Source organism: Ornithorhynchus anatinus, chromosome X5 (genome assembly GCF_004115215.2).
Source record: "Ornithorhynchus anatinus isolate Pmale09 chromosome X5, mOrnAna1.pri.v4, whole genome shotgun sequence".
Taxonomy (NCBI): domain Eukaryota; kingdom Metazoa; phylum Chordata; class Mammalia; order Monotremata; family Ornithorhynchidae; genus Ornithorhynchus; species Ornithorhynchus anatinus.
Window position 1 is genome coordinate 1,861,249 of NC_041753.1, and position 11,450 is coordinate 1,872,698.

Below are 11,450 nucleotides of genomic sequence, written 5' to 3' on the forward strand. Positions count from 1 at the left end.
GGTCGAGAAGCAGCATGGCTCAGTGGAAAGAGCACAGTCTTAGGAGTCAGAGGTCATGGGTTCTAAACCTGGCATTGCCACCTGTCAGCTGTGTGACTTTGGGCAAGTCAATTCACTTCTCTGGGCCTCGGTGACCTCATCTGGAAAATGGGGCTGTAGACTGTGACCCCCACGAGAGACAACCTGATTACCTTGCATCTACCCCCACGCTTAGAACAGTGCTCGGTACATAGTAAGCACTTAACAAATGCCACTTGGGAAAGTACAAAACATCAATAAAGCGAGACAATCCCTGCCCACGAGCTCACAGTCTAGAGAGAGCTCAATTGGGTTGGACACAGTCCCTGTCCCACGTGGGGCTGACGCTCTCAATCCCCATTTTACAGATGAGGTAACTGAGGTACAGAGAAGTAAAGGGACTTGCCCAAAGTCCCACAGCAGACAAGTAGTGGAGTCAGGATTAGAACCCATGACCTTCTGACTCCTAGGCCCATGCTCTATCCATTACATCATGCTGCTTCTCTAATTCATCCCCCCTCCCATCCCTACAGCATTTATGTGTATGTCCATAATGTATTTACTTTATAGTTTATATTAAAAAGAACTGGGGACCTTCGCACGCGGGACAACCCCCAGCCCCCTCCCTCTCGCTCCTCTTGCCCAGCCTGGGCCTGACTCTGACCTCCTGCCTCTCCCCCTCTCCAGACCCTCCCCCTGGGATGACCCCCGCCCTGCTCCCCCACTCCAACCGATTCTTGGGGAATCCCTGGAACTCCCACAACCAGGACACCCCCAGCCCGGGGCTGATTCTACCCTCCCCCAGCCGGACTCCTGGGGACCCCAGGAGGAGGGAGAAAAGGAGACTGTCTGGCCACCGACCCCTGGTCCATGTCCTACCTCTGGCCTGGAACGCCCTCCCTCAAATCCGACAGACAGTCACACTTCCCCCCTTCAAAGCCCTACTGAAGCTGCACCTCCTCCAAGAAGCCTTCCCATATTAGGCCCCACCTTTCCTCAGCTCCTCCTCCCTTCCATGTCACCCTGACTTGCTCCCTTTGTTCTTTCCCCCCCCCATCCCACAGCACTTATGTATATATGTATATATAATTCGATTTATTTATATTGACACCTGTTCACTTATATTGATGTCTGTCTCCCCTCCAACCGCCCCCAGACTGTGAGCCCGCTGTAGGCAGGGATTGTCTCTCTTAGCTTAGAGAAGCAGTGCACTTGAGTGGAAAGAGCCCAGACCTGGATGTGGGTTCTAATCCTGGTTCCGTCACTTGCCTGCTGGGTGACCTTGGGCAAGCCACTTCACTCCTCTGGGCCTCAGGGACCTCATCTGCAAAATGGAGATGAAGACTGTGAGCCCCACCTGGGACAACCTGATCACCTTGTATCCCCCAGCGCTTAGAACAGTGCTTTGCACATAGTAAGCGCTTAACAAATACCACCATTTATTTATTTTCATTTTATTTTGTATCTACCCCAGCGCTTAGAATAGTGCTGGGCACATAGTAAGCCCTTAACAAATACCACCATTAATTAATTGCTCTGTGCACAGTAGGTGCTCAATAAATACGATTGAATGAATGAAGGAATGAGACCAGAGAGACAAAGAAATCAATCAATTAGAAGTCCCGCTGGATTTTGGGGGGCCCCCTTCCCCCTCCCACCGCCCCCCAACCCTATAAAAGTCTTTCAACGTATTTGACTTTCCCCCCGCACCCTCTCCCGGAGGGGGGAGGCGGGTCTCTTTGGAGACCATCACCTCCCAGGCCCCAACATGTCGCCTGGTGATGAAACCGGGGCAGGGGGAGGGAGATGAGGGCGGCTCCAAGGATACATTTTTGGATCTCCAGAGCTTCCTAGACGCTAGTCATGCTAGCTGCGCTCCGGAGTCCTGGGGGGCTCAGCTCCCACCTGCGTCACCTTGGCCGCCCCCTCATCCCGCCTGGGTCACCCCGACGACCCCTGGCAAGTGCAGGTCCGTCCAGCCACAAGATGGTAAGTCGTCTCCTCCGATTTTTTTTATGTCATTTGTTGAGCTCTTACTATGTGCCAGGTCCTGTACTAAGCGCTGGGGTAGATACGAGGTAATCAGGTTGGACACAGTCCATATTATAATTAGGGTATTCGTTAAGTGCTTACTATGTGCCAGGCACTGTACTAAGCGCTGGGGTAGATACGAGGTAATCAGGTTGGACACAGTCCATATTATAATTAGGGTATTCGTTAAGTGCTTACTATGTGCCAGGCACTATACTAAGCGCTGGGGTACATACGAGGTAATGGGGTTGGACATAGTCCATGTTTTAACTAGGGTATTTGTTAAGCGCTTACTATGTGCCCGGCACTGTACTAAGCGCTGGGGTGGACACAAGCAAATCGGGTTGGACCCAGTCCCTCTCCCACGTCGGGCTCACGGTCTCGATCCCCATTTTACAGATGAGAAGACTGAGACACAGTGAAGTGACTAGTCCAAGGTCATGTAGCAGACAAGTGGCAGAGTCGGGATTAGGACCCAGGATCTCCTGACTCCCAGGCCCGTGCTGTGTTCACTAGACCACACTGCTTCTCTTTCCATTTTTATGTCCCATATAAGGCTTAAAATCTTAATCCCCATTTTACACATGAGGGAACGGTGGCCCAGAGAAGAGAAGTGACTTGCCCAAGGTCCCATTGCAGACAAGTGGCTGAGCTGGGATTAGAACCCAGGACCTTCTGACTCCCAGGCCCGGGCTCTAACCACTAGGTCATGTATTGTTATAGTCTCCATAACAATTGTCTATTGTTAGGCTCTTGCTACGTGCCAAGCCAACTGCTAAACACAGGGGATAGAAACCAGATGTTCAGTTCGTTCAAGGTCCCTGTCTCCCATGGCGGGGGGGGGGGGGGGGGGGGTCACAATCTAAGAGGGAGAGCAGGAAGACGGTAAACTCGTTGTGGGCAGGGAATGTGTCTGCTTATTTTTCTATTATACTCGCCCAAGCGCTTAGTACTGTGCTCTGCACACAGTAAGCACTCAATAAATACGACTGAATGAATCTTGTCCCCATTTTACAGGTGGGAAAACAGAGGCCCAGAGAGGTTAAGGGACTTGCCCGCATCCCCCCCAGAGGCTAAGAAGCAGGACTGGGATTATTCAATCGTGTTTCATTCAATTGTATTTATTGAGTGCTTACTGTGTGCAGGGCACTGTGCTAAGCGCTTGGGAGAGTACAATTTAAGAATAAACAGATGCATTCTCTGCCCACAAGAAATCATCCCTTACCACTAGCCCACCCTGCCTCGTCCCGTTGGGCTGCCCCCTCCCCACCTCCCCACTTTCTGAGGGGTCGGTCAGAAGGAGGGAGGGAGGAAGGGCGAGGTGGCCCAGTTGGGGCGACCAACACCAAAATGTGGCTCATCCGAGAAACAAGTGGGGCCACCAGGGGGTGCTCGAAACCCAGCGCGGATAATCCACATAATAGATAAGGATAACAACAATAATAATTGTGGTATTTGTTAAGCGCTTTCTATGTGCCAGGGACAGTCCCTGGGGAGGTTACAAGCAAATCGGGTTGGACACAGCCCCTGTCCCTCATCAGGCTCACAGTCTTAACCCCCATATTACAGATGAGGTAACCGAGGCCCAGACTTGACCAAGGTCACACAGGAGACAAGTGGCAGAGCCGGGATTAGAACCCGTGACCTGCCGATTCCCAAGCCCGTGCTCTATCCACTAGGCCATGCTACGTCTCAGTGAGCCACTCTGGGATCGTGGGTGGATCGTGGGTGGATCGCGGGACGAGGGTAAGAGTAGCCAGTAGTTAGTGACCTTGCCCTGCTTTCCCTGGACTCTCGGGGGGCGAGAGGACGGGGTAGGGGGTCCCCAAATCCATTCGATCCCCGACTCCCCCTCCCCAAGATGGAGTGACCTGTCTCTGCTGGGTTCCTAGAGAACCGGGGATCTTCGTATCCAAGACCACCCTCCTGATTCCCCCCACCCCCAGTCCCTCCTTCGGGGACGACCCCTGCCCTTCTCCCCTTCCCCTAACCGACTGGACCCCGCCTCCGTCATCTCTATGGATTCCTCTATGGACCCCTCTAACTCCCATCACCAGAGAACCAATGTGGCCCAGTGGATAGAGCCTGGGCCTGGAAATCGGAAGGAACTGGGTTCTAATCCCGTCCCCACCACTTGTCTGCCTTGTGACCTGAGGCAAGTCATTTAACTTCTCTGTGCCCCAGTTCCCTCATCTGTAAAATGGAGATTCAGACCGTGAGCTCTGTGTGGGACAAGAACCGTGCCCGACTTGATTATCTTGTATCTACCTCACTGTTTAGTACAGTGCCTGGCACATAGTAAGTGCCTAAAAAATACCATTTAAAAGAAACAAAAACCAGGATGTCCTGCTGGCAGATGGCTGAGAAGGGGAGGTGGAACCCGGGGGGGTGGGATTCACTCTATCAAACACACACACACACTGGGTTCTAATCTCAGGTTCATCACATGTCTGCCGTGTTACTTTGGGCAAGTCACTTCACTTCTCTGGGCCTCAGTTCCCTCATCTGTAAAATGGGGATGAGTTCCATGTGGAAAAGGGACTGTGTCCAACCTGATTAACTAGTATCTACCCCAGCGCTTAGAACAGTGCTTGGCACATAGTACGCGCTGCTTAAGAGAAGCAGCGTGGCTCAGTGGAATGAGCATGGGCTTTGGAGTCAGAGATCATGGGTTCGAATCCCAGCTTGGCCACTTGTCAGTTGTGTGACTGTGGGCAAGTCACTTAACTTCTCTGTGCCTATTACCTCATCTGTAAAATGGGGATTAAGACTGTGAGCCCCACGTGGGACAACCTGATTCCCTTGTGTCTACCCCAGGGCTTAGAACAGTGCTCTGCACATAGTAAGCGCTTAACAAATACCAACATTAAAAAAAATACCATTTAAGAAAAAGAAACAGAAAACCAGGATGCCCTGCAGACTGACTGAGAAGGGGAGGGGGATCCCATGGGGGTTCTCATACACACACACTTAAGAAGCACAGGAACATGGGCGTGCACCGACGGGACCCCTGACCCATTTCAGGTGGAATGGTTCTGCCTCAAGAAGACGGACCTCCAGGACCACGGCCAACCCAACCCCAGCTGGAGCCCGGCCCTGTCCGGCCTGTTCGCCACCTTGCTCACCGGGACCACGGACGGGAGCGGATGGGTCAAGCTGCCTTCCTACAAATCCAACGGAGACCACATCCGCGGGCTCAGGCTGCCCGGCATCCCCCCCTCCGCCTCTGGTGCGAGGACCCTCCCTCAGTGAGGGGGTTCCCCTCCCCCGTTTGGGGCTCCCGAGGGGAGGGGAAGGGAATCCGGAGTCCAATCCCTGCCCCAGCCGTTCTCGCGAGTCTCCCTGGACATCAGCATGGCATTAGAGAAGCAGTGTGACTCAGTGAAAAGAGTACCGGCTTAGGAGTCAGAGGTCATGGGTTCGAATCCAGGCTCTGCCACTTGGCAGCTGTGTGACTGTGGGCCAGTCACTTAATTTCTCTGTGCCTCAGTTACCTCATCTGTAAAATGGGGATTAAGACTGTGAGCCTCATGTGGGACAACCTGATTACCCGGTATCTCCCCCAGCGCTTAGAACGGTGCTCTGCACATAGTAAGCGCTTAACAAATATTATTATTATTATTAGAGTCTGGACCTGGGAGTCAGAAGGTCATGGGTTCTAATCCCGGCTCTGTCACTTGTCTACTGTATGACCTTGGGCAAGTCACTTCGCTTCTCTGTGCCTCAGTTCCCTCATCTATAAAATGAGGATTGTGACTGTGAGCCTGTGGGACAACCTGATTACCTTGCATCCCCCCAGCAATTAGAACAGTGCTTGGCACATAGTAAGCGCGTAACAAATAGCATCATTATTATTATTATCATTACAGTGCCTGACACACAGTAAGTGCTTAGCAAATACCACAATTATTATCCAAGTCCCTCCCGGGGCTGCCCCAAGGCCCCGGGTCTTCTTGGAAGATCAAGTTCAGTTCGGCACGTCCGGACAAGTCCGGGCCCGGATTCGTTCCCTGCCACGGACCCCCCCAGATGTTAGGCCGCTCCCTGTCTATCGCTCCATCTCGCTTCTCTCTCTCCTCCCCACCCATCTCTCTGCCTCCGCCTCTGGCTCAGTCCTGGGATCTCTGCCTCTCTCTCAGTCTTTAACTCCTCACCTATTTCTCTTTCTCTTCTCAAACTCTGCCCCTCCATATTTCTTTCTCTGTCACTGCCTCCCAATCCATCTTTCTATCTCTGTGTCTGGTTTTACGTATCTGTCTTGGTCTGTCCCTCTACAATTGTGGTGTTTGTTTAGTGCTTACTACATGGAGACACAGTACTAAGCACTGGAGTAGTTACAGGATAATCTGGGTGGACACAGTCCCGACCCACACAGGGCTCACAGTCTTAATCCCCATTTTATAGATGAAGTAACCGAGGCACAGAGAAGCTTAGTGACTTGCCCAGTTGTCTCTGGACGTGTGTATCTCACAGGCCCCTCCTCTGCCCCCACCCCCTCTCAACAGACCAGGCCTCTCGGCTCTTCACCCGGGGCTTCGAGGCGGAGGGCCGTGGCTTCGAATACGTGATTTTCTTCCACCCGGACCAGAGGAAATCAGTCTGCCTATTCCAGCCGGGACCGTGCCTGGAGGGGCCGCCGGGGTGAGGGGCTGGGGGGCCGGGGGAGGGAGGTAAAGGGTGGAGGCTAGAGTCTGCCCCTCTAAAACCCTCCTTCCCAGCCTGGGAACCCCCTCCGAATCCCTTCTCTCTCCCAGCGGGGCCTTAGGCTCCGGCCAGTTTGGAGAGGCGTCTCACTTGGGGCTGGGGGTGACTGCTGGGGGTGGTGGGTAGAGCTCAGGTGGTCGCCTTCTCCTACCCCCTCCCCTCACCCTATCCAGGTTCACCCATGGAGGGGCCCTTGCGGCTATGATCGATGAAACCTGCTCCAAGACAGCCTACCTGGCCGGCCAGGGACTCTTCACCGTGAGCCTGAACATCAAATTTAAGAAGTGAGGAGCCTGGGGAGAGAGATGGGAGGGCAAGGAAGAGAGACAGAGATAGTGAGATAGAGGGAGGGAAGGAGAAGCAGGGATACTGAAACTCTTCCCTCCTTCCCAGTCCAGAGGTGCGAAGATTCATTCACTCCTATTCAGTTGTATTTATTGAGCACTTAACTGTGTGCGAAGCACTGTAATAACAGTAATAATAATAATGGAATTTGTTAAGCGTTTACTATGTGTGAGGCACTGTCCTAAGCACTGGGGTGGATACGAGCAAATCAGGCTGGAAACAGTCCCTGCCCACGTGGGGCTCATAGTCTCAATCCCAATATTACAGATGAGGTAACTGAGGCACAGAGAAGTGAAGTGAATTGCCCAAGGTCACGCAGCAGACAAGTGGTGGAGCCAGGATTAGAATCCTTGACCTTCTGACTCCCAGGCCCATGCTCTATCCACTACTCCATGCTGTGCTAAACGCTTGGGAGAGGACAATAGAACACTAAATGCACACATTCCCTGCCCTCAACGAACTTACAGTCTAGAGGGAGTGAAAATGTGTAGGGAGAGGATGGGTGGGAGGCAGCTAGCATTCAGCAGGCGAGGCCAGGGCAAAGAGGCAGGGGGAGGGATGGGATGGCCCTTCGGTTGAGGGTGTTTTCGGGGGGGGATTCTCCCCGCAGCCTGATCCCCATCCAGACAGTAGCCGTGCTGGACGTCCAGGTGGACAGGATCGAGGATCAGAAGCTGTTCCTCTCTTGCCTCGTCCACAGCCCCGACCGAGAGACCTTCTTCGCCAAGGCTTCAGGTGGGGGTGGGCGGAACCCCTCCCTGGGACCCCCCAGACCTCCCAAACTCCGGGATCCTGAGACTCCTCAAATCCCGGACCCCTTTGCCCTCACTTCTCCCAACCATCTAAACCCACCCCAATCAATCAATCACATTTATCAAATGCTTACTCCGTGCAAAGCACTGTACTAAGTTCTTGGAAGAGTACAATACAACAATAAATGGACACATTCCCTGCCCACAACGAGCTGGGTGGGAGAGGGCACATCTTTCCATAACCCCAATGGGGCAGCCAACCCCACCCCATCCCCAGCTTGGTGCTGTGCATCATGGTTCAGTCTCCCGGTGTCTCTCTTCCAGTCACATTTCTCCAGATGGAGCTGGAAGAGGAGACGGTGGAGTAGATATCTGCAGTGGGGACCACAACCACGACTCCTCGCTCTCCGCTCCCCTGGGGGTCCTGGGACGGACCCCACCAGGAACAGCCCCCAGGCTGAAGGAGCCCCTGGAACTCACCGCCCCCCCAGGACGCTGCCCCCTCCTCACCATCCCCTTCCCAGGACACAATTCACCAGGCACAGAATTTGAGGCCAATCTGTCCTGACCCCAGCCGTAACCCCTGACCCCTACCCTTAACCTCTGACCCATACCCTTAGCCCCCTGACTCCAGCTCGGGGTTTTGGAGGACAGGGTCGATTCCCTTCGGTCAAAGATTAAACGGTGACTTTCAAGGTGGTCAGTTGGTGGTTTGTGCTCCCCGGCCAGTCTTGTCAATCAATGGCACTTTTTGAGCGCTTACTACTGCTAATAATAATAATTATGGTAGTCGTTAAGCACTTATTATGTGCCAAGTACTGTTTAAGCACGGGGTAGATACCAGTTAATCAGGTTGGACACAGTCCCTGTCCCACTTGGGGCTCCCAGTCTTAATCCGTTTTACAGATAAGGGAACTGAGGCCCAGAGAAGTGAAGTGACTTGCCCGAGGTCACACAGCAGACATGTGGCAGAGCCGGAATTAGAACCCAGGTCCTTTTGACTCCAAAGCCTGTGCTCTTTCCACTAAGCTTTCTCTATACAAAGCATTGTAATAAGCGCTTAGTTCTGCCACTTCCCTAACCCGGAGGTGAAGGGGCCACAGAGGCCCTCTTCAATACCTTTGGAGGGTCTGGATCGAAGAGAGCTTCCAGAGAAGCAGTACGACCCAGTGGAAAGAGCCCAGGCCTGGGAGTCAGGGGACCCGGGTTCTAATCCCAGCTCTGCCACTTTTCTGCTGTGTGACCTGAGGCAAGTCACTTCTCTGGACAGATGGAGAAGAGGAGGGGCCGGGGAGGGGGGAGAACGGTGAGGGGCTGAGCGTGAAGATAATAATAATAATTACGGTATTTCTTAGGTGCTTACTATGTGCCAGGAACTGTCCTAAGCACTGGATCTTTAGTGGGCGACACCTGGACTCAGTGGCCTGCATGTTCTTAGCCACTGGTTTGTGGGTATGTGTGGGTGTATGTCCTTGTGTGTTGGATTTATGGTAGCCCTGGAAATTGCAGTGAGTGAGCGTCTGTGATTGTGAATGTGCAATGGAGGAAGTGATGGGAGACTGAGGTTATAGGTGCGAAAGAGAGAGAGTGTCTGTGGGTGGGTGTGTGTAATAATAATAATTGTGGTATTAAGTGCTTACTATATGCCAGGCATTGTACTAAGCACTAGGGTAGATAAAAGATAATGGGGTTGGACATAGTCCCTGTCCCACAGAGGGCTCACAGTCTTACTCAGTGAAAGGAGCACGGGCTTGGGAGTCAGAGGTCGTGGGTTCGAATCCCGGTCTGCCACTTGGCAGCTGTGAGACTGGGCAAGTCACTTAACTTCTCTGTGCTTCAGTTACCTCAGCTGTAAAATGGGGATTAAGACTGTGAGCCTCACGTGGGACAACCTGATTACTCTATATCTACCCCAGCACTTAGGCTTCTGTTGCCTCCCCTACCCGCGGCACAAAGACCCCCTCCCCTCTAAGCACCCAAGGAGGGAAAAGGAGGGCAGGAGAGAGGCTTCTTCCAGGGAGAGGAGAAGAGACAGGGGGAGACACAGGGAGAGATCGGGAAATGGAGAGAGTGGAACACTCTCTCTTCATGTCAGGCAGACTATCACTGTCTCCACCTTCAAAGCCTTACTGAGTCAATCAGTCAATCAATCGATCGTAGTTATTGAGCATTTACTTTGTGCTGAGCACTGTATTAAGTGCTTGGGAGAATACAATATGATAATATAACAGATTTGGGAGAGACATTCCCTGCCCGCAACGAGCTTACATGTTAAAGCACATCTCCTACAAGAGGACTTCCTCCACTAGACCCTCATTTCCTCTTCCCCTGCTCCCTGCTGTGTCTCCCTTGACCTTGAATTTGCTCCCTTTATTCACCCTTCCCTCAGTTCCACAGCACTTATATATCTGTCATTTATTTATTTCTATTTATATGTCTCCCCCTCTAGACTACAAGCTCACTGTGGACAGGGAACATGACTACCGACTCTTGTTATATGGTACTCTCCCAAGGGCTTAGTACAGTGCTCTGCGCACAGTAAGGACTCGGTAAATACCACCGATTTATTGATTGGAGACATTGGAAGATGAAGAGACAGGGAGAGATGGAGGAAATGGAGAGAGGAAGGGAGATACTGAGAAGCAGCATGGCCTAACGGATAAGAGCCCGGGCCTGGGTTATAATCCCAGCTCTGCCATTTGTCTGCTGTGTGACCTTGGACAAATCACTTCACTTCTCTGTGCCTCAGTTACCTCAACTGTAAAATAGGCATTAAGACTGTGAGCCCTATGTGGGACATGGACTATCCAACCTGATTAGCTTATATTCACCCCAGTGCTCAGTACAGTGCCTGGCACATAGTAAGCATAACAAATACCATTAAAAAAAGATATGGGAGATAGAGAGGGGGAGAATTCGAGAGACACAGGAAGAGATAGGGTATACGGATAGACAGTGGAGAAAGGGGAGGTGGAGAGACAGAAGAAGGAGTGACCATGGAGCAGCTAGGAGAAGTGGAGAGAGACAGGAAAGAAGAAGGAGGCAGGAGAGACAGAGAGATCAGGACATGGAGAGTTGGGAGAGAGACAGGAGAAATAGCGAGAGCTAGAGGAGATGGAGGAGACAGGAGAGATGGAGAGATAGGGAAGGTGTAGAGACAGGGAGAGGCAGGAGAGATGGAGAGAGACAGGGGAGATGGAGGAGACGGGAGAGATGGAGAGAGACAGGGGAGGTGGAGAGACAGGGGACATGGAGGAGACGGGAGAGAAAAAGACAAAGGGAGAGGCAGGGGATTTGAAGACACATGGGAGACGGAGAAGGCAGTAGAGATACCGGCAGTGAGATGGACCCGGGAGTCCCAAGGTTTGGAGGCAGCGGCGGGGGGGGGGGGGGGGGAATTGGGCAGCGGGGGGGGGAGGGATTGGTGGAAGAGACCCCCACCATCCCCCATCCGCGGGCCTCTGGGCGCTGTGGCGAGGCTGGGCTGAGGTTGGGAATCCTCGTAGTTAGCCCCTAGCCTAGGTGTTAACGGGGGAGAGAGGCGGCCGTGTGGAGGTAGAGGAGGCCGCTGCAGCAGGAGGGATGGAGGTCAGACTCACG

General features: G+C 52.9%; 1 protein-coding gene across 1 annotated transcript; it reads left to right on the forward strand.

Annotated features, from left to right (window-relative positions):
* The first annotated feature begins 1,881 nt into the window (after positions 1-1,881).
* Positions 1,882-8,418, forward strand: THEM5 (thioesterase superfamily member 5). Its single transcript, XM_039910855.1, has 6 exons — positions 1,882-2,007; positions 5,074-5,278; positions 6,555-6,690; positions 6,927-7,037; positions 7,709-7,833; positions 8,189-8,418. Exons 1-6 carry the CDS (start codon positions 1,882-1,884, stop codon positions 8,416-8,418), a joined length of 933 nt encoding a protein of 310 aa, XP_039766789.1.
* Positions 8,419-11,450: the final 3,032 nt, after the last annotated feature.